A 20423-nucleotide genomic window follows, 5' to 3' on the forward strand; every position below is an offset into this window, starting at 1 on the left:
CTGATAAATTGCACAAACTATGATTTACAATGTGATAAAAACCTGAAACATCTCTTCAAATCTACAGAAGATATTCCTGTTGGCTAGGAGTCATTTCAAAAGCCAGAGGCAAGAGAAAAGGTGAATTTGCATTGCCCAGTCAACTATGGGATCTTGAACAAGATGGATGATGGGAGAACGGCGGGACCAGAAACATAGCGTCAACCGCAAACACGAATTCACAGAAGCATCACGTCTAAGAGGCAGAATAACGTTAAGAACAAGGGCTCTCCGTTTGAGTCCCATCACCTACACGTGCACTGATCTTCAGCAATTTATTTAATTGCTCCTTGCCTCCATCTTCTCATCTCTAAAACAGGAGATGATAATAAAACGCTTCTTTCATAGAGCTCCTAATGGGAGCCAATGCACTAATATCTCTCAGTTTCTGTTCCATTTTGATTAGGAGAAAAATGCAAACTACTCTCTTCTAAAACACTTATACTATTGTATGGCACAGAGTAAACACCAAATATGTTTTGACATTTATATATGAAATTGGAGGTCACCTAGAAGTTTAAATTAAAATGAACGATAGCGGTAGACTGGCCCTATTACAGCCAATCTTGTGCTTATGCCTAGTACCCATCCGTTTCAATACAGAAAATATAAAGCCACTCAGCATGATTAATCAATCCTCTTGCAAGTGCGACCAGCCTGAAGACACACCTTTGAAGAACTACAAACAAAACTGGCAGACTCTTTCCCCCTCATATCTTTGACTTTTTCAAATAAATCTCTCCCAGTACATCCTTTTCCTTTCAAGTGTTTTACCTTCAAAATATGTCTGTCTCCTTTTTGTTTTCAAATACAAAATTATATATGCAGTATTGGATAAGCCATGTTATACAGCAAGGCTAGATTTCTGCTATTTAAACTGATATCTCAGTGCTTGCGAGAATCTGAATAATTATAAACTCAGACTTCAGCATTCACATTTTAACCTGAAAAATGTCAGCAGATACAACAATAATGTCATTATGTCATAGGAATTGAAAAAAATACTTTAATTACAGAAATGTGGTATGACTTTAAATTGCCAACAGTAACTAGCAAATGTTTTATACTGATGCCTCTTTTAGGAAAGGCCTAAAGGGGCAGAACTGAAGATAAAGGATGCCACTAGGGCAGCCTGGGTAGAGATGCTTTCCAAAGGCTTATGCCTACAGATATAGACCTGCACATTCAATACATGCAGCGTTTGTGAGCAACTATCATGCAGGGGCATCTGGTAGACCAATCCCTCCCCCACCCCCACCCCTAGTCAAGCCAGCGCAGGAAATGAAAACACCTCCCCAAATACCAGTGTGCCAGAACACATAATGAGAAAAAGGCACATCTCGACTGTGAAACCACAACATCAAAGGCAAATTTATACTAAGAAGATTAGATAGGCAGATTTGCATCCAACTAGTTTCAGTCTGAAATAAGCCAAGGTGAAAAAAGATTTCATTTTCAAATGTCCATTACAATTTCATCTAAGTACCAAGATCACCTCTAGAGAAATACAAAGAAGCATAAGCCATAAATGCATATTCTCTTCTTTTAACCCAACAGATTCACTCTAAAATCAATAGAGAAGCAAGGCAAGCATCTGAGATTCCCACTCTCATTTATTCAATAAGAGATACTGACTTCCTACAAAAGGAGAAGATTCATCAAGAATTATTGTTTAGTTACTCACTAAATCTGTATTTTAAAACTTAGTTATATTCTGCTGAAATGTTTACAGGCAAAAGGGAGATCAGATTTATTCTTTTAAAGATTCTGGCTAAAAACCGTCCATTACAACTGCTGTAAATCAACAAGAGTTATTAAAATGGAATCGTAATTCAATGCATAGTACCTTCACAACTGCTGGCTACAAAGGGGTGGGAATTAGGCAAGAGAAACAGGTCAAGTGGAGTGACACTGCTAACATAGGGGGGTCACACTAGAAACAGCCACAGGAATGCTTCTGTAATCCTCCTCCGAGTTACTGAAGCCAAGCACACGGTGTCAAAAAAGGCTGTTTCTCCTTGTGAAGAAAAAAAAAAAGTTGCAGAGTAGACAAAGAAACAAGAGAACGAAATTGGAAGTGTTCCGATGGCAAATTATTAATGTCTTCTCTTTGAGAAATTGCAAGCAGGCAGAAAAAGGTCTAACCTGAAGAAAAGGATCAAAGACTGAAATAAAAGCTTTGATGCCTAACTTGCTCTGTAGCCCCAAAGCACTGTGGAGCCATGAATGCAGCTGGGAAGATTGTTAACTCCAACAGAAGTGTGGAATGAATTGGCTACTTAATCCCTGAGAGGATGCAGGAGTGGAATTAGGTAGTGATTAGTTGCTTCTGAAACTTAGTGATGGCCTTTAATTTGAAGCTAGATATTTCTTTAGATTTTGCTCTAGAGTTTTTACACCTTTAAAAACATACGCCAGTGTTAGTGATTTGTTGATATGAATGTTGTCTTTGAATTAAAAGTTTATTTCTCAAAAGATAACATTATTGACTGGGTCATGTGGTATAAAGTGAAATTAAGCTACCTATCCCAGGAAAAGCCCAGCCAGGCTGATCAGACAGCCGCAGCCTTGCCCTACTGTTCATCCTGAGATGAAGACCCAAACTGTTGACGTGATTCAAAGCAAAAAAAATTGCCTTTTAAGCCTAGCTTTGCAGACTCAAACTTAAAGCTACATGGCAAAGTAAATAAAATTCTGATTAATCCATTAATTCATTCATTCAACATGCACATTTAAAGCTCAATTTATTTCAGGCCCTTGCTGGAGGCCAGATATAAAGATGCTAAGGTTGAGTCCTGGCCTCACAGTCACCCTCTGGACACCACAGAACCGTAGACTTGGAAGTGGTCTTAAAGGTCATTTTTTTCTCTACTGTTCAGTCTAACTTTGTAATCTCCTTTACGCCAATCCTACCACGTGGTCATTCCTAATCTATTCACACATCTTCAGTGAGAGGAAATGTACTACCTCCCTGGAAAGAAAGCTCTCCCTTTTTCGTTAAAAAAGTGTTAAAAAAAAGATAAAGTAGGGCTCAATGTCATGCCCCCAAATAAATAAATAAACTGAAGTAGCCATTTTAATAAAGCCTCTGAAATTGGATTTCATGTGTTTTCTTTTTGCTTAGCAAAAATGTTTGTGTAACTCAGTAAATGGCACACATACATCCTCTTTTTAATGATCAGATATCAAAAGACAGTCTTAAATGTAGAAGGCTCTTTAGAATCACAATATTGAGTCTCACTTACTGATCCCCAGCTGGTTCCCACAGGTTGCATTTTATAACAGAGATACATCGAAGCCAGCAAGACCATGATGTACTTTAAAGCCACAAAGAAATCTCCTGAAAGTCTGTTTTCTGACTACCTCTTCCAGGACTCCAAAGGACCAGGATAGTGTACACTGTATTTCTACGCAACGGGGTGGGGAAGTCAGACAAAACCTTTTTAAACAAAGAGGGAAAATTTTGATATAGTAACAGTGGATCTTTGGGTACGATGGGGACCACCTTTCCTGATTTTTGAAAGGTTGTTTGGTTGCTGTTGTTGCCATTATTTTTCTTGAACTTAATCTTTATAATTCCATTATAGTAAAATACAGTTGGTCCAAAATTGTTGAAGACTGCTCTTATTCCCTGAACAATATGATTACCTTAAGGTCACATGTATTTTAGGAGGATTTCAAAATATTTAAAAAGTCAATGAAACATTTATTGCTAGCTTTTGTCAAATAAAATATTGCTTAAAGTTTCAGAGGGCAACCATTTGTCTTAACCACCAAGAAAATTTCTTAACCATTAACAGCATTTTACCTTTATGTTCAAAAGATCTAGCTAAGTGGCTGATACAATGATTTGTTGAATTAATGAATAAATGTATGAATGAATGAATGAATACGGAACAACTCGAACAGAGCAGCAGAGCCAGTCTTTAAGCATCATCATGTCAGTGACTTCATCAAACTTCACTCTTTTTCAGTACATAAATGACCTTGAATCATACAAAACATCACCTATCATTTCCTATTTACTAAACCATTAGATTTGTTAAGCTTTAATTTCCTTATTACCCAATTAACTTATCTTATTTGTTAATTGGCTATGAAAAAGCCTCTTTCACCCTAAAGTATAGTATTCACCCTAATGTATTTATAAAATTTTAATCACTGCTTGTCATAAAAAATTTTTTTCAAGTGACATGCATAGAAAACACATTTTTCCTTCTTTATGCCATAGTCATAAAGTGGGATTATCCAAAAGAGAAAAAAACTTGGAAAAGAAAAAAAGACTTTGAATCACATTTTTCAAGATAGGTCCAATATATTAACTTTTATATTTCTTACATTAGCACATTAGTCTTAATTTCCATTTCCTCCATATGAGTCCTCTGTTTGATTTGCTTCCTTTCAATTTTAATTTCCATCTTCCGCACTCCTTTTCTTGCATCCTTTTACAACCTGGCTTCCTCTACAGGTACCATCAGCATTTATCCATAATTCTCTAGGTTAACATTGAAGATACCATTGAAGTTACTTGATGCTCAGACCTTGTCTAACATGCTGCCAGCCATACATTTATATAGTCAAGCTTTCAAAAATCAGAAGAGGTGGTCCCCATTGTACCCAAAGATCCACTATTACTATATCAAAACTTTCCCCTTTTGTTTAAAAAGGTATGTCTGACTTCCCCGCCCCATTGTGTAGAAACACAGTGAACACTATCCCGGTCCTGTGGAGTCCTGGAAGAGGTAATCAGGTTGGACAGAAAACAGACTTTCAGGAGATTTCTTTGTGGCTTTAAAGTACATCATGGTCTTTCTGGCTTCAACATATCTCTGTTATAAAATGCTGCCTGTGGGAACCAGCTGGTGAGATCAGTAGGCTGATCAGCAGGTGAGACTCAATTGAGCTTTTCACTGTGTGCTTTTGTTTCTAGCTAAGTGGAGATTATCTCACGTGACGGCTCATCTGACTATTTCCTGCTTTGTATATGTGAGTAACCCGAGGCCAGCAACCACCTGCTTTCTCTATTCTATGAGGGGTGTTCTGTCCACAATGGACATTTACTCACATTAGGACTAAAATGAAAAACAGTATTTCTCTACTAAACTCCAAGTAGATGGAAAAGGAGCCACATCAACTTGCACATAGGCCGTAGGGAAAAAATAGTTATAGTTTTCTTTTCAGGTATTCCTGACACGCTCTTCAGCCAGCTATAATGTATTCTTGCTTAATTCACAGATTTATTTTGACCCTTCTCCAAGGTTAGATGTAATATAAGCATCTCAACATTGCAGCAATTGCAGTATCCTGGAGAAGATTATTTGTGATAAATGAAAGCTAAGCAGGGGTCACTGGAATTCACCACAGAACAAAACATATCATCTCTTCTGTCAAAACAAAAAAAATAGCCTTTATTTAAGTTACATAACTAAACCTCCAGTTGTTAAATATTCTTCAGCATATAGTCTTTAAAGCCATTTTTTAACCATTACAGTGACTTCAACAAATGTTCATTCAAGATGCAGGCAGGCTCTTAAAACTTCAGGTCTCATGTACTTTATTCTTCTACGCCCCCTCATCCTCCAGTCTCCAGCACTGTTCAGATCTAACAGATTATAAAAATGTTATTTTTGCACTTGCCTTCTGTAGTTTGCCATCTGATTGAATAAATGGCAGGGTTTAGCCATTACTTTCAACGCACTTAGGCAGTCCAGACACTATTGTTCTTCACCAGCAATGAGCAAAGCCCTCATCTAGTACCACCCTGTACAACTGAGAAGCCACAGAGTGCTACTTAACTTTCTCTGTGTCCCACACTCACTCAGAAGCAGAACAGAGACCCAAAACACTCTAGTCTTGAAGGAGAAGAAAAGGGAGAAGAGACTTCTCTTCTGTGCGAGTTCAGGCCAGCTGAGAAGTTAGAGTGGACAGTCCCCACAAGGCACCACTTTCACTTCTAACACCAACTGCAAGTTCAAGGAGTTCCCAAGACCAGCTTATGTTCAATAATTTGTTAGACGGACTCACAGTAATGACTAAAAGCTATTGTATTAAAATCACCTAAGAAAAGAAATGCATAGGGTAGAGCCGGAAAGTACCAAAAGTGGACCTTCATTTGTCCTCTCCTTGTGGAGTCAGAACATGTTACTTTCTTGGCATCAGTGTGTGACAATACGCATGGACTGTTGCCAATCAGGGAAGCTCAGCCAAGCCCCACATTCAGAGTTTTCATTGAGACTCCATTACATAGACACGATTGATTGACTGACTGATTGTCCACTTGGTTGATTTCAGTTTCCATCTCCAGCCCCTCTGGGAGTAACCCAAAGCTCCTACCCTAAATCATGTTGTTGGTCTTTCTGGTGTAGCAAGACCCCCAACCTAAGACCATCTGGGTATGTCCATCCCCCACCCTAAGTCATATTGTTAGACTATGCAGTGACCCAAAGCCCCACAGGCAAATAAAGATGCTCCTAGCAGATACGACATTCCACGGGCTTAGAGATTGGAATGTCATTTGACCAGAGGCTGAGGTCAAACGGCAGAACTCTTTTTGCATGAGGTTAAATTCTTCACTACACATCTTCATATTCGCATAAACTTTTAATTTGAGGCATTTATCTCGATGGTAAACATACTCATTGTGGTTGTAACTATGCCCTTAGGCATTCTGAAGGTCAAGGGAAATTTATTTAATAAAATAGAGATTAAGAAAGCTAGTTTGTATTAGAATATTCATGAAAGCAAGGGAAGCAGGGTGGTGGTATAAAATGCAGTATGATGCCTGGTCAGAAACCTAGACCTTGGCATTATGTGCTTGGAACAAATATAGCAGGAGCTCTTTCACCCACTGGCAATAATAATGAAGGAGTGGACTGCCACCAACACCTACTACTTGCCTGGGAGGGGGCAGAGACAGCTAGTTCTGCACCTCTGGATGGAAAGAGCATGAACAGAAGCCTGCACAGGGATTCCTCAAAGCTCCCCCTACCCAAGAAGATCACCCTATCTGCTGACTGCCAGAACTCTGTCACCATTTAGGTTAAGCTTTGTGTTTGCACTGTTAAAATACAAATATGTTAAACCACTAGTATCCATGAATACTTTACTTTGACCTGGTTTACTGGGAGAAGCAATGGAACTAAATTCTGATGGATAAAGAGAAGAAAGAGAAAAATATGAATTATGAAAACTGCAAAAGGGCCTGAATGGAGAGAGTTGAGAAGGAATTCCCCAACCCCACTCTGCCCCCTCCGTTTCTTAGCCCAGCACAGTGCACAGTGTGGCTAAAAAAAAGGGGCGCTAAGGGCCCATGGTAAGCCCTGCTCATCCCCAGTTAGCTGTGGGACAGTATCATTAAACACTAAAGTTAAAGATCTAGGTTGGAGTCTTGGCTCAGCTACTAACAAGCTGTGACTTGGGCATATCAATTAAGCTTTCTGAGTCTCTGTCACCTCAGCTCTAATTTGGGAATAATACGAATTCTCTCACAGAGTGGGTGTGAGGCTTAAATGAGATAACATATGTGAAAGCACCTTGTTAAATGTGTTTTTTTAACTACTATATAAATATGCTACTATTAGTTGAGCAGATTAGAAAAATAGCTTTAGCTTTTTTATTTCTAACTTTGAGTATATATATATTTATATACATAACCCCCAGAGCAACTGGGTTCTACGAAATAATAATACTTGAAGAATACTATCACAAAAACAATAATACTTTAAGATACCCCCATAAAAAGGGCTATACAGTTACAGGGGTTTGGAATATGCAGGAATCTAGATACTCTTCTGAGGGAGTCGCAATACATATTAGCACACTGAAGGCTCTGGAAAGTCCTACAAGAATGAATACAATGTAAGGCTATTTGACATAGAATTTCCCAAACTTCTTTGAACAGAGAAACTTCATTTCCTATAACACTTCTTAAAATCCAATGGAATCAGTGATCCAGAGAAAAAATTTTGAGAAATACAGTAAAGTAGATTATTCATGTTTAAAAAATATAATAATAAGGTATCATGTCCTGCACATCCAGCTTTCTGAGAACACCATTCATCACATTATAATGATTTGTTTTGCTGTCTCCATAACCAGAAGGTAGGCTTTTCAATCACGGAGCTGTGTCTTTCTGACACAGGTCCTAAACAGTCACTCAATATGTGTATGTATAACCAGCAAAACTTTAAATAAGAGAATCATTTAGCTCATACTTTTTGTAGGAAGATTGTTTTCTCAGCATACTGAGCAGGTTTAAACACTAAAAATATAGTATAAATCCCTTAAGTCTTTTTCAGAGAAATGATCAACTATATTTTTCACAAACAGGAAAGTTCTTACATTTTAAAGACACATTGCATAGTGGTTGAAGGGACGAACTTGGGAGCCAGATCTCTAAGTCTACACCCTGGCTCCACCATTTACTACGTGTACGATCTCAGGTAAGTGACTTAACTTCTCTTTACTTCAGGTGTGTCATCTGTGAAAGGGGACTATCAATGGCACTTACCTTAGAGGATTGCTGTGAGTATTAAATGAACCAAAGTGCATAAAGCACTTAGGAGAGCACCTAGCATGTAGAAAGTGTGAGTTATGAGTTAGACGTTATTGTGATTATTATCCACCTTCAACATTTTCTAGTTCATCACCAACTACACCCTGTAGAATCAAATAACCCTGGGTGGTGCTAGGTCATTCTCCTCTAAGGTTGTCATATTTGCAATTTTAGGCCATTCTCAACAAGTCTTTTTTAAACTACATATTCTGGTTGCTAACACTGGCCATGCAAAGCATACCAGGAAGGGTATGTTAGTAAAAGCACTTTCAAACCTTCTAATTTCAAGTCAATGCCAAAGTAGTAAATCTTCTGCATGCATTCCAAATAGCAGGATGCCCCTTTACCAGGCTCACAAGATGTCAGATCGTTATTGCTTTACTTTCCTCATAAATGGTCTATCTGTCCCTTTATTACACTCATCCCAATCTCTGTCAATACTGCCATACCCTTTGTCAAGTTTTGTAAAGCAGAATGCAGTCACCCTAATATGGACTTGCTAGAACCCTGCTGAGGGCTTAAGGCTCTAATGCAATGCATCTTTATGTGACAAACAAAACAACACAATTTTATACTGTCAGCTCATGCTAAGAAGGCATATCAATTTATCTCCATAATATAACCTGCGTTTCATTTCATACTGTCTCCTAATAATGCTCATTTCTGATTGCAGATAATAAGCGTGTTCAATTAATAATTTTGCATTTTTTCCAAATTAAATCTCCTTCCCACACTAATTTTATAATTTAATTACAATGTCATCAAGTTTTCTTAGGATGATTTGCTCTTTATAAACCCCCTGCCACTTTTTCCCCATTTTCATTGTTTCAGTAGGCCTACTGCTGAAATGGAGCTATAGATAGAGAGAAAATGTTTTCTAAACTTCTTATATTAGTTTGCCAGGGCTGCTGTAACAAAGTACCACAAATTGAGTGGTTTAAACAACAGAAATTTGTTGTCTTGCAGTTCTGGAGGCTGGAAGTCTGAGATCAAGGTGTCAAAAGGGTTAGTTCCTTTTGAGGGCTGTGAGGGAGAATCTGTTCCTGCCTCTCTTCTAGCTTCTGGTGGCAGTCTTTGCGTTTTTTGGCTTATAGATACATCACCCTGATCCCTGCCTTCATCTTCCCATGGTATTCTTCCTATGTGCATGCCTCTGTGTCCAAATTTCTTCTTTTTACAAGGACACAAGTCATATTGGATTAGGGGCCCACTCTATTTCAGTATGATTTCGTCTTAACTAATTAGATCAGCAACAACCACATTTCTAAATAAGGTCACATTCTGAGCTACCGGGTGTTGGGATTTCCATATATGAATTTTAGGGAGGACACATTTCAAACCATACTACGTCCAAAATTGAAAATGCTCTTGGAGACATGCCATTTCAAGAAAATCCTTTGGTCCAACCTCCTATCTACATAGAATAGATATATCATGGAGGGAGCCTGTTGGACTCCTTGATTGGAACCTGCTGGGTACTCAAAATCATACCTGTGACCCAACACACATAGTTTGCTCAGATTTCCCACAGGATGGGAAGCAAGGCAACAGCAGGAGGCTTACCCCCTTCACTTGCTGCAAAGTGAAAGATTTTCAGAAAATTTACAGTCAATAAAAAGGAATAATGCTCGGATAACGCTTTCCAACTTACAGATCACAATGATTATCTCATGCAACTCTCACAAATAACAACCTGGCAGACAGATAATTATGTCAAGTATTTCCATAAAGGGACCATGGCTTGAAGGTTAAGCTTGCAGGCTCTGGAGCCAGAACACATGGATGTGGATCCCAGATCCCCTACTTTCTAGTTGTTTGACCTTTGACAGGTTTGTATGCTTCAGTCAGGTACAAAAATGGGGCAAGTAGGAGTATTCACCTCACAGACTTGTTGAAAAGATTAATAATTTAATCCATATAAATTGTTTAGAATAATGCCTGGTACATGGAAGGTGCTCAGGAAAATTAGAGCTATTATTATTTTACAAATGATGACACTGAGGCTCAGGGATATAAAATGACTTCTCCAAGTCATTATAATGATTCTCCAAGATAATGCCAAGTGGCCCGTGGTGAGACCCAACCTCAACCCCAGAACTTCTGAGGGCTTTCCATGTCACCAGACAGCATTCCAGTAACACTCTATTTTTAATGTGCATCGACATCACACTTTGAAGGAATGGAGACATCTGGGGACTCTGGCATACAAGTAGAGTACCAACCTGTACTGTTGTATGCTCAAGAAACCCCAACTGCTGGACTGCCTGCTCAGGGATCTGGACTTAGGGAAGGCAGAGTGCTTGCAGAATCCCATCAGTTAGCCACCTCTGCATGAGGTTCTGGAATAGCTGGTTTGGCTGGACCAAGAAAGGCTAAAGAATTGCTGCTCTGGACATAAACAAAGCCACATTTTTTGCCATATCTCATGTGCATGTTTTATTGCAGCCAAGAAAACTACTTGTATTATTATTACTCCTTGAACTTCTGTACTTTTCGTGTCTCTGGGAAATATTCTATTCCCTATGCCTAATTGCATATTATTGTTCTGTTTGTCTTTAAGAATAAGTTGTATTTTGTATTTTCATATCTTGTGAGAAATCTTCCCTTATCTCCTGGCATGACACAGATGGACCCTCTCCCGTTTTCTTTTATGACAGAATCACCTCCATCATAGCACTTGTGAGCTACATCATAATCACTCGTTTCCTGGTCACTACTTCCCGCCACACTGAGGATACCATATTTGTTTTGGTATCCGCAGTACCTAGCACACAGCCTGGTGTATAAATGTTTACTAACCAACTAGAAGACTGACTAAAAGAATGAATAAATGAATATATGAATAAAAGAGACAAAAAACCTCAGAGTCTTAGCATCCAACCATTAGGCACATTATAATTTCACTTGACTTCTGACCAGAGAAAGGGAAGATAGAATAAGTGACCAGCAGAAAAGGTGTGACTTTGTGTGTGATATTAATCAGTTAATGAAGGTCCCAGTTGTTCTGCCTGCATCTATAGAATTTAAAAAGAGAGAAAATTTCACCACCAGCTATCCAGCCTGATTTGCATGTATTCAAATCTTCAAAGTACTCCTTTTGATTCCTTTAATCAATAGCTATTTTAGAAAGCTCTTCATTACTTCCTAATTGTCCAAATTCATTTTCTTCATTTTTCCTTATTAGAGGCAGATTTTTCAAATGAGTTAAGTAGATCAGCAATTTTTGAATCATTATTAACTTTAAGCATTTCTCTCGGTTACTAGCATGTCCCTTCTCTCTCTAGGACTAGATTCTTTTCTCTGATTTTAAAAGGCCATCTGGTTCATTTTCTAGACATTTTTTCCCACGTCTCAAATAAAGTCAACTTGACCCTATACTAAGAGCAATTCACGTTTACAATAACTCTGATCCTAGATATTTCAATTCATCACATCTCTGGTTTTGGATGAAGATGTAAGTGATTCCCTATTATGTTAACATGTCATAAAATAAGTAAATAATTAGCATCCATCTAGATTTTAATCCATCCCAACCAAATAAACTGGTAAAGCCATTATCATAGCCCACGAAACATTTTACAAATAATTTAAACGAATATTTTGATCCTTAAATACATTAAAATTAAAAATATACATATTCATTGACCCCAACAATCCCACTGCTGGGAATCTATATCACAGAAATAAAAGCACCATATTATTGCAGCACTGATTGTTGGGCCAAAAAACTGAAAACAAAATGAATGTTCATCGATAAATGGGTGATTAAAAATTTATGGTACATCGATACCACGGAATATTATGCACTGTTTGTATATGATTCCATGAGCACAGAGAAAGATACAAAAGAGTATTCAGCAGGTTGTTACGGGGGAGGGGAGAGGAAGCTGGAGGGGAAGAGGAGAGAAGAAAGGGGAAGGTAAGAAAAAAAGAGAGGTGTTCACGGCAAAATAGTACACAGAATATGATTTCATTTATGTAAAATTGCATATGCATGTATGAATATGAATAAATACACACAAAAGGGTGACCACATGGTTATCTGAGGGCAGTAGGACAGTCTATTTTTTTTACTTTCTTACACTGTATATACTGTTAATTTTTTATTATTTGAAATTTTTTTTAATTTGAATTTTTTTAATCATTTGAATTATTATTTATATAATTTGGAAAACAACATTAAAGCTATTTTCATTGGGAGATATATACTATAAATAGAGAGAGACAGTAGTTTCAATCAGACCAAGGATTATGTATTCATAATTCAAACTCAAATCCAGCCACTAGAATAGAGATAGATTATAGGCAGTACTGCCAGACTATAATTCAACCTGCTTGATAGAGTATATGTCCTATCAGTTATATTCTTTCTAATTTTCTAATTCTTTCTGTAATTCTTTCTAACTATATTCTTTCTAATTTCTTTGCTGATTTTCTTTTTAATCCACTTTCAAGATTCAGCTAATGTCATTCCTTCTTAATTGGGTTTTCCACTTGTTTCCCCAAATATTTAATTTCCTAGGAAGGCTTCAAAATTCCTCCATAAAACCCTCTCAAATTTACATACTTTGTGATAGCTCATCTTGCTGGATGAAATGTGATACCACGTAGGAGATGCCGGATGCTCCTACAACCCTGAGGGTTCATCGATTTTTCTTTTTAAATTCAACAGGAGTCCCACAGTGAGAGAAATGCTGTCAAAATCTAAACATAAACACACTTGGACAACAATACTGCAAAATGCCGTGCAGACTCCTGAAAGGTATTCTATACGGTTGGTCTTCTCTCAGGACTTTTGGAACTTTTTGGTGTGCAAACAAACTTGTGGAAAGGATACACTGATTCTGCCTATGTTTAAATAATCCAGTTGTTAAGAGACCAGAATAATCAAAATATTCAAGAACTAATGTAGAAATAAAGAATAAATTAATTCAGGTGTAATTTCTTGGGCTTTATCACTACCATATGTCTCTTTAATTACCTTTCCCCTCAGGGACTTGATGTTTTACAAGATTTGCTCTACTAAAACAAATGAATTAATAAAGTAACAATTAATTATTTTAAAAAATTCTTAATGAATCAATGATATGTGTAATTGCCCATCACAGCTACTGATCAAGATGAGGAAACTAGGGTTGTACATGCAGTTGAAACAATTTATTCAGAGGCAAATAATTTGTTATCACGGATCAATGTATAATTTCTGTTAGCTTCTTAAAAATAATAGGAATAGTTGAAGATACACCCTAGAGCTCAAAGCATACACTGACTTCTGTTTCAGAATCAGTGTTCCATGGTCAAAGAATAAACTGAGGTTAAAAATCAGCTTTACGTTAATTCACAAATTTGTTTAAAAAAAAAAAAAAGCAAACAACTCCGAAAGGAGTATCAGGATTAATTTACAAGAAGAAAAGCTTTGAAGCGACCCATGAAAAACGTGAGCATTAACCTTATGCCAAGGGCAGAGGAGACAAATGGACATGAGTGATGAGCTCTCAGCAGCCTTGCAATGTCACTTACAAAGATTCAAGTAACGGATAAGAGAAGGCAAACGTATCAGCAGAAGATTTTATATTTTCGTTAGCTTTTCACACCTATTTCTTTAACTTCTATAAGATAGGTTTTGTTTTGTTTTTCCTGCTCTGAAAAGATAAATGCAGATGCATTCACATTCTCTGGAGACTAGAATCAGATGATCAAGTCAAAACAAACTCTTTTGAAAGCACACGATCTCATGGCAGATGCAGAAAAGGATAAATCCTTGGCCATTCTGGAAATTTCCAGCACAAGAAACATCCTAAATGCACATGTCCAAAATTGACAGTCAATAAAGTTTCAACCCTCAAAACTAGGTTACTGAGTTTCAAAATGGAGAATCTGCAAGTGTTCATTTTTTTAGTTTTTTTTTTTTAATAAAGGGCATGAAAGTAGTAAACATCATATCACACTGAATTTGTGTTAATCTCTGCTTTAGTTATTCACAAACCACAGTGATCTCACAGAAGAATATGGTACCAGCAATTTCAATCCATGGCTCTGTTAAAGATTTAACATCTGAGATCAGAATGAGGTTTTCTTATTAAGCTGCCATTTCCTTTACAAAATAGACTATTTTGTACTTACTGCTACCCTTTGAACTCTTATAGTGAATAATTAAAACTAAACTGCAAAGCATAATTTGTGATGCTGAGTACACTGTAGGTTGTAGGATTTTGCTTAGTGGCTCATTTTAATGCTCACCAATCCCCGGAGGCATAACCCTGCCATTAGTTTGAATCGACAAAATTGGCTGGCCCCTAAAAGCAAAGCAGACAGCTCCAAGTCATAAAAAAATGGTATTGCTGGTGACTCACCATATTGACAGCAGGGTCCCTGAAAACCCTCTGAACACTGGCACCACTGGGCTTCACTGTCTGAGCATCTCCTTCCATTGAAACAAGTCCCCACTGCAGAGACAGCTAAAAGGTAGGTAGATGAGGAGAAAGGGGAGAATGGAGTTGAGGGAAAGAAAGAAAATCCTCAATGTAAGCACCAAGTTGCTAATATAAATATAATCTAGACATTTCCACCAGACCCTCCATAGCAGAGGTTAAACAGTGTTTTTATTATAAGTTTTTTATTAAGGCCTTGCTGTCTAGAGCCTTGTAGAACTCTATGTGGTAGCATCCATATCACCTAGAAGTTTGTAGAAATGCAGAATCTCAGGCCTCACTCCAGACCTGCTGAATCCGAATCCACATTTTAACAAGATACTAGGTGATTTGTATTCACATTCAAGTTTGAGTAGCACTAGTCTAAAGAAACTCCATGGATAAGATGATCGTGTGGCCAAAACAATTTAAAATCAAGCAAGAAATACTAATACTTTCCAGAGGCAAAGGACTGTGGTAGGTGTCATACGGCAATATAAAGAATTCATCTCACAGTCATTAATTTCCAGGAGTTTATAACGTAGCTGAGATGACATGGGCAGATGTTTTCACTGAGCCTAAACCAGCCAGCTGCAGTGGCCCAGCACGGCCTGCAAATACAGTGACCTCTGGTGCACCACTCAATGCCAAGCCTGCCTAACATGGGAATCCTGAGGCCACTTTCTCTAGATATTTCAAGAGCAGAAAGGACAGTGGGCAAGGAAACAGGATGCTGACAAGCTCCCTAAGGTACCGGACAGCAGGAGAGATGAACTGTTGTGCTGTGTGCTACACTGACTGCAACACACTGAAGCATTTTAAGCGACTTGGCAATAACCAGAAACACACAGGTAAAGGAGTCGCTGAACGAGCCATTCCTCCTGGCGTGAATGAACTATATAAGGCCACTAGTTCTGCAGCTTGAGTGCTGTCAAACTACTCCGAAGGGTCTGGAATACCCTCGCCAGAGGTTTGTAAAAGGACTGCATACCTCATCTTAAAAAAGGAAACTGCCTCCAGAGTTGTGCAATTAATCATGACAAGCACAAGTCGAGAAATCCCATTTAGATTTACTACGGTGATTTCCCTCCAGACTTTTGAATCAACTGTGGATTACAAATTTGATGATACGGGAAACAGGCAAACAGAAAAGGGAGATGGAAGGCAAGATGTAACCTATTTGGCTTTAAATAAACTGTCTTTTAAATAAAGAGACAGAATATACAGCAGCAGTGCTATGGGTCCTGAGTTCTGACCTATCATTAGAAACGCTCAACAGCAAGGCGTATTGTGCATTTTGGCACATGTCATGTGTAAATTTTCAGTTCAAAGAGATGCTCTGAATTTGTGATGATTCTAAAGATGCCTAAAACTTGACAGGCATGATATGACTGAAGCCCAAAACGGAGCGAAACCATTACTTCTAGTGACAGAGAGTTAGACAGGAAAAATTATAACTTACACTGTAGGCAGCCAGGTTCATCGTCCTGGCGGCTCCAAGCAGGGCAGCACCTATAGATGGTCTGCTGCTCCACGCTGTACGTCTGTCTGTAGATAGTGTAGTACCGCATCCTCTAAGAAACACAGGAATCTGGATCAGCAATGCTTCCTCTTAAGGCAAAGCTGTCATCTTAAACCCAAAAAAGAATTCTCCCTCCAACCGAAATCCTGCCGTTTATACGCACACACACACACACACCTCACAACATATGCAACCAAGATTTAATATAGGTATAGGTTAATGAAAATTAGGAGGGACCCCCATGACCTATGGTATAAATTACCCGAAGGGTCACTCAAGCTACCAGAATGAAACACAAAATTATAAACAGAATAATGAAATCCTGAAGGATAATAAAGTACATGCTTTTCAACTTGACAGTGAAAGTCCCTCATTTATTGGTCCTGCTATAGCATGCATTCTCAGCAGTGGTGGACCACCCACAAGGGGGCGACAACCAGTTCTTGGGTGAGAGGGGTGAAAAGAATCTTAGCTAATACGTCGTTTGAGGTCCTACAAAGGAGCACAGTACATAAATGAATACAAAGTATATCGATGGTATTAAAACATCACGGGGGAGGGGGATGATTACTAACATTTAAAAAAGAAAGTTGACAAAGAAAGGCTCCTTAGGGGGCAATAATCAACAAAAGGTTGAAAATGCTAATTCATGCTGACCTCTTAATAGACCATAATACCAAACATCTCTAAACTGGCTAATTACCTTTCCATCAGATCAATGTCATATTTATTCTTTATCCTAAAAGTATTAACTTATTCTGTCCCCTTCACTTGCCTATCTTCATATCACCAGTACAAATCCCCTTCATTATTCAAAGCCAAGTTCAAGTTCCACTTCCTCCAACTTCTCTTTCCCCACCATGCCAATGTATATTGCTTCTTCTCTTCTCTCAAAAATTGGACTTATTGGTTGTACTATTTTTATGACAATTAATCACCATCTTGAAGCATAACCTAATATTTTGTACGTGTATCTCTCCAATCGGGATATAAGCGTAGGTTTGCATACCTATACACAAACAAAAGGGATATTAGTTTGGCAAATATACCAAACATCTCTGAAAACTGCCTCAACTCCAAACCCAAGGTCATAAATATTTACTGAATAAAGGAGTGTATAAAACTACAGAGCTCTTGAGAATAAAAATATAAAACATCTACTTATTCCTGTTTGCTTTCCCAAGTCTGAATGTCTATATGGTAGTGGACTTTCTTTGGTTCAGTCTAATGTCAACAATGATTAAACCTCATGGGGGGAGTACAGAAAAATCTAAATGAAAAGCCATTTTCAAAAACAGATACTCTAATGCATAAACATATTAAAGTACCTACTGTGTACCAAGCATTGTGCCCTATGTGTTAAATATGTCTTCAGTTAATCCTCATAATATCCATGCATGGTATTATTTTTCTAACTTTATAGACTAAGGCACAGAGAAATATAGGAACTTTGTCTAGGGTTACACAGCTAGTAAGAGCTAGGGAAAGTTTTCTGATTTAAACTTCATTTAAACGTCCTGAGTGTAGACCGATAAAAGCCTATCCGTCTGAAGCTTACACACTCACACACACACGATGTATGTGTAAATATCTACCATTTAAATGATTTAGTCTTATAATATTTTACTGAGTCCTATATTATCAGCGTGTCGCTATTTCTACACAATGGCAAACCCAGTTATTTATAAATGTCCCCAACTTTGCTTTGGCAACAGCAGCAGTAGTCATAATACTACTACTACTAATAAATTCATTAATCTAAAGCCACACATTTTTTAACTTTAAGTATCCTGAATTTAGACCCAGTTGACTCATTTACGTAAAACTTAACCCATTAGCAACTATTTGTATTAAGAGGTTACGTATTTGGCAAAATTATTTTAAAACTTTGGGAAAAAAGTCCTCATGAAGTCTTGACACATTGAAAGCAGCGCACTCGCTTTTTCCCTCCTCTCCCAGCCTGCAGAGCTAATCCTAACTCAAAGGCCAAAATAAAGTTAAAGAAGCTCTAGGTTTCAAAGTCTGACGAGGGAACCAAGGGCAGGTCAGGTCGTGGTTCACAACTGTAGATGCCCCCGATCCAAGTCGTGCTAAATTTAGCAAACCAACACAATATTCCTTGTTTCTGTCAGTCTTCTGATCTTCAGTTTTCAACAGTCTATCATGTCATGAGGTAAAATTAGTGGCATCTAACACAAAATACCTCACACATAAATGAGGCCTAAAGTAAAGTGATAGTATATCCTTTCTCTGTAGGAAAATATAATTCTGAAAGTCCATGGTGGACGTATCTTATGCTTGTTTACTCAGTTATATAATTATTTTCTAAAATTTACTGGATGAAATCTTTAGACACAGTTGAGGCTTTAGGCTTTGATTTTTAGTAATCAAAAGGAAATAGCAAAAGGACCATTACCTTCTTTCATAATCCACACACCGCCTTGGTCCGGTACAGCCCGGTTTCCAGAGCTGGATGGTGCGTGTGAATGCTCGGACACACGGGTGTGGAAGTCCCACCATAGTCAGCTACTGTTCTTCACAAACATTTGGCCTGGGAGAAAAAAAAAAAGAGTAGTAATGCAATAAAAATAGATTGTTTCTTTATGTTTTATACATGAATCATTTATCCCTCCATTTTCCACAAAAAGCTTCTGGTGACTTACATAAAGTAAGAGAGAAAAATAAGGCAACATAAAAAAAATTCAGGCCAAGGAAAGAGGAAAATCAGAATAGATTTTAAAAACAAGGAGAAATTTAGAAGATAAATCTAAAAGCCATAAGTTCTTATGTGCTTAGGAAAATTCAGCTGCAAATTAAGTTCTGAGCTCTTGGGTAGCCAAAACTAAAAAAGAAACAGAATTGCACGATTCTCAATATGCATGAAGAAAAGGCAGGGTGATTCATCAAACGAAGTTAGATGTTTTCCTGGAAATTATTTCTGAACAATATTTTCCATTAGCATGTTCAGTTAGTTTGGTTTCATACATAATGCTTGTTTAAACACAATAGTTTTCAATCAGCACCATTATATTAATATTTCCTTATAGAAAGTTTAGATAAATTTACAGGATTTTAGACACATTAGCTTTAATTTTTAAATGTGTGGCTACATCACACCCATCGCATGGAGCGTCAGAATTAAATTCTTTTGATTTGAGGAATGCTTCACTTAGTGATGGATGATTTACTAGTCCATATCGATTGTCTTGCATTTGAAAATAATACTAATCATAAGAGCAGGTTGGCCCCACCACTCACACTTTTCATGCATTCAAAGCCACCTGCGTGTCATGCACTGACCTCACTGGAGTCAGACCCTGATGTTCTTTTCTTACCATCAGGAAACTCGCAGTCTAGCTTCGAGTATGAGTGATGTTCATAATCTACCGAAAACAGAAATGATTTCTGATTCAGGAGTTCTAGTCAGCCCCTAAACAACTTTGTGAACCTGTCTAGGGGACACCATAATAATACTGATAAAAACATCCAAGAGTACTTCCCACACTGAAATCAGTTACATCACCCTCCACAGCTGCGGTCCCTTTTTGTGATCACTTCTTTCCATGGCGCTGACTAAATCTCACCATCTGATTTCACCTACAGCCCAATTCTCACTTCCAGATATATTTCTGAAAGGTGATTGGACTGTTAACTTAACCTAAATTGAATCAAATTCATGTTGAACTTTATTTATGAGTTTGCATAGCACATTTTAATGCTTTAGGTAAATACTCTAATATAACAATAAATGTAAAAACTGTACGTAAGTCGAGCATCCATACATCATCAATAATTGGGCAGTGGGCCTAAAGAAAACCTTAGCTTTTAAAAATTCCATATTAAATTCTCTGTAAACTGCCTGTACCTACACCGTCAGGTAGGCTTCCATGTTTTTTGT

At 37.8% G+C, this 20423-nt stretch overlaps 1 protein-coding gene across 1 annotated transcript in view; it reads right to left on the reverse strand.

The window, feature by feature from the left end:
- The window catches only part of LOC131414611 (EGF-like and EMI domain-containing protein 1), a 457413-nt gene extending 437550 nt beyond the window's left edge, over positions 1–19863 (reverse strand). The window contains 4 exon segments of the mRNA XM_058555616.1: positions 14947–15051; positions 16466–16575; positions 18942–19076; positions 19826–19863. Of these exon segments, the coding sequence (XP_058411599.1) occupies positions 14947–15051; positions 16466–16575; positions 18942–19076; positions 19826–19863 (388 nt within the window).
- Between the last annotated feature and the right edge of the window lie 560 nt (positions 19864–20423).

Source organism: Diceros bicornis, chromosome 15 (genome assembly GCF_020826845.1).
Source record: "Diceros bicornis minor isolate mBicDic1 chromosome 15, mDicBic1.mat.cur, whole genome shotgun sequence".
Lineage (NCBI taxonomy): Eukaryota > Metazoa > Chordata > Mammalia > Perissodactyla > Rhinocerotidae > Diceros > Diceros bicornis.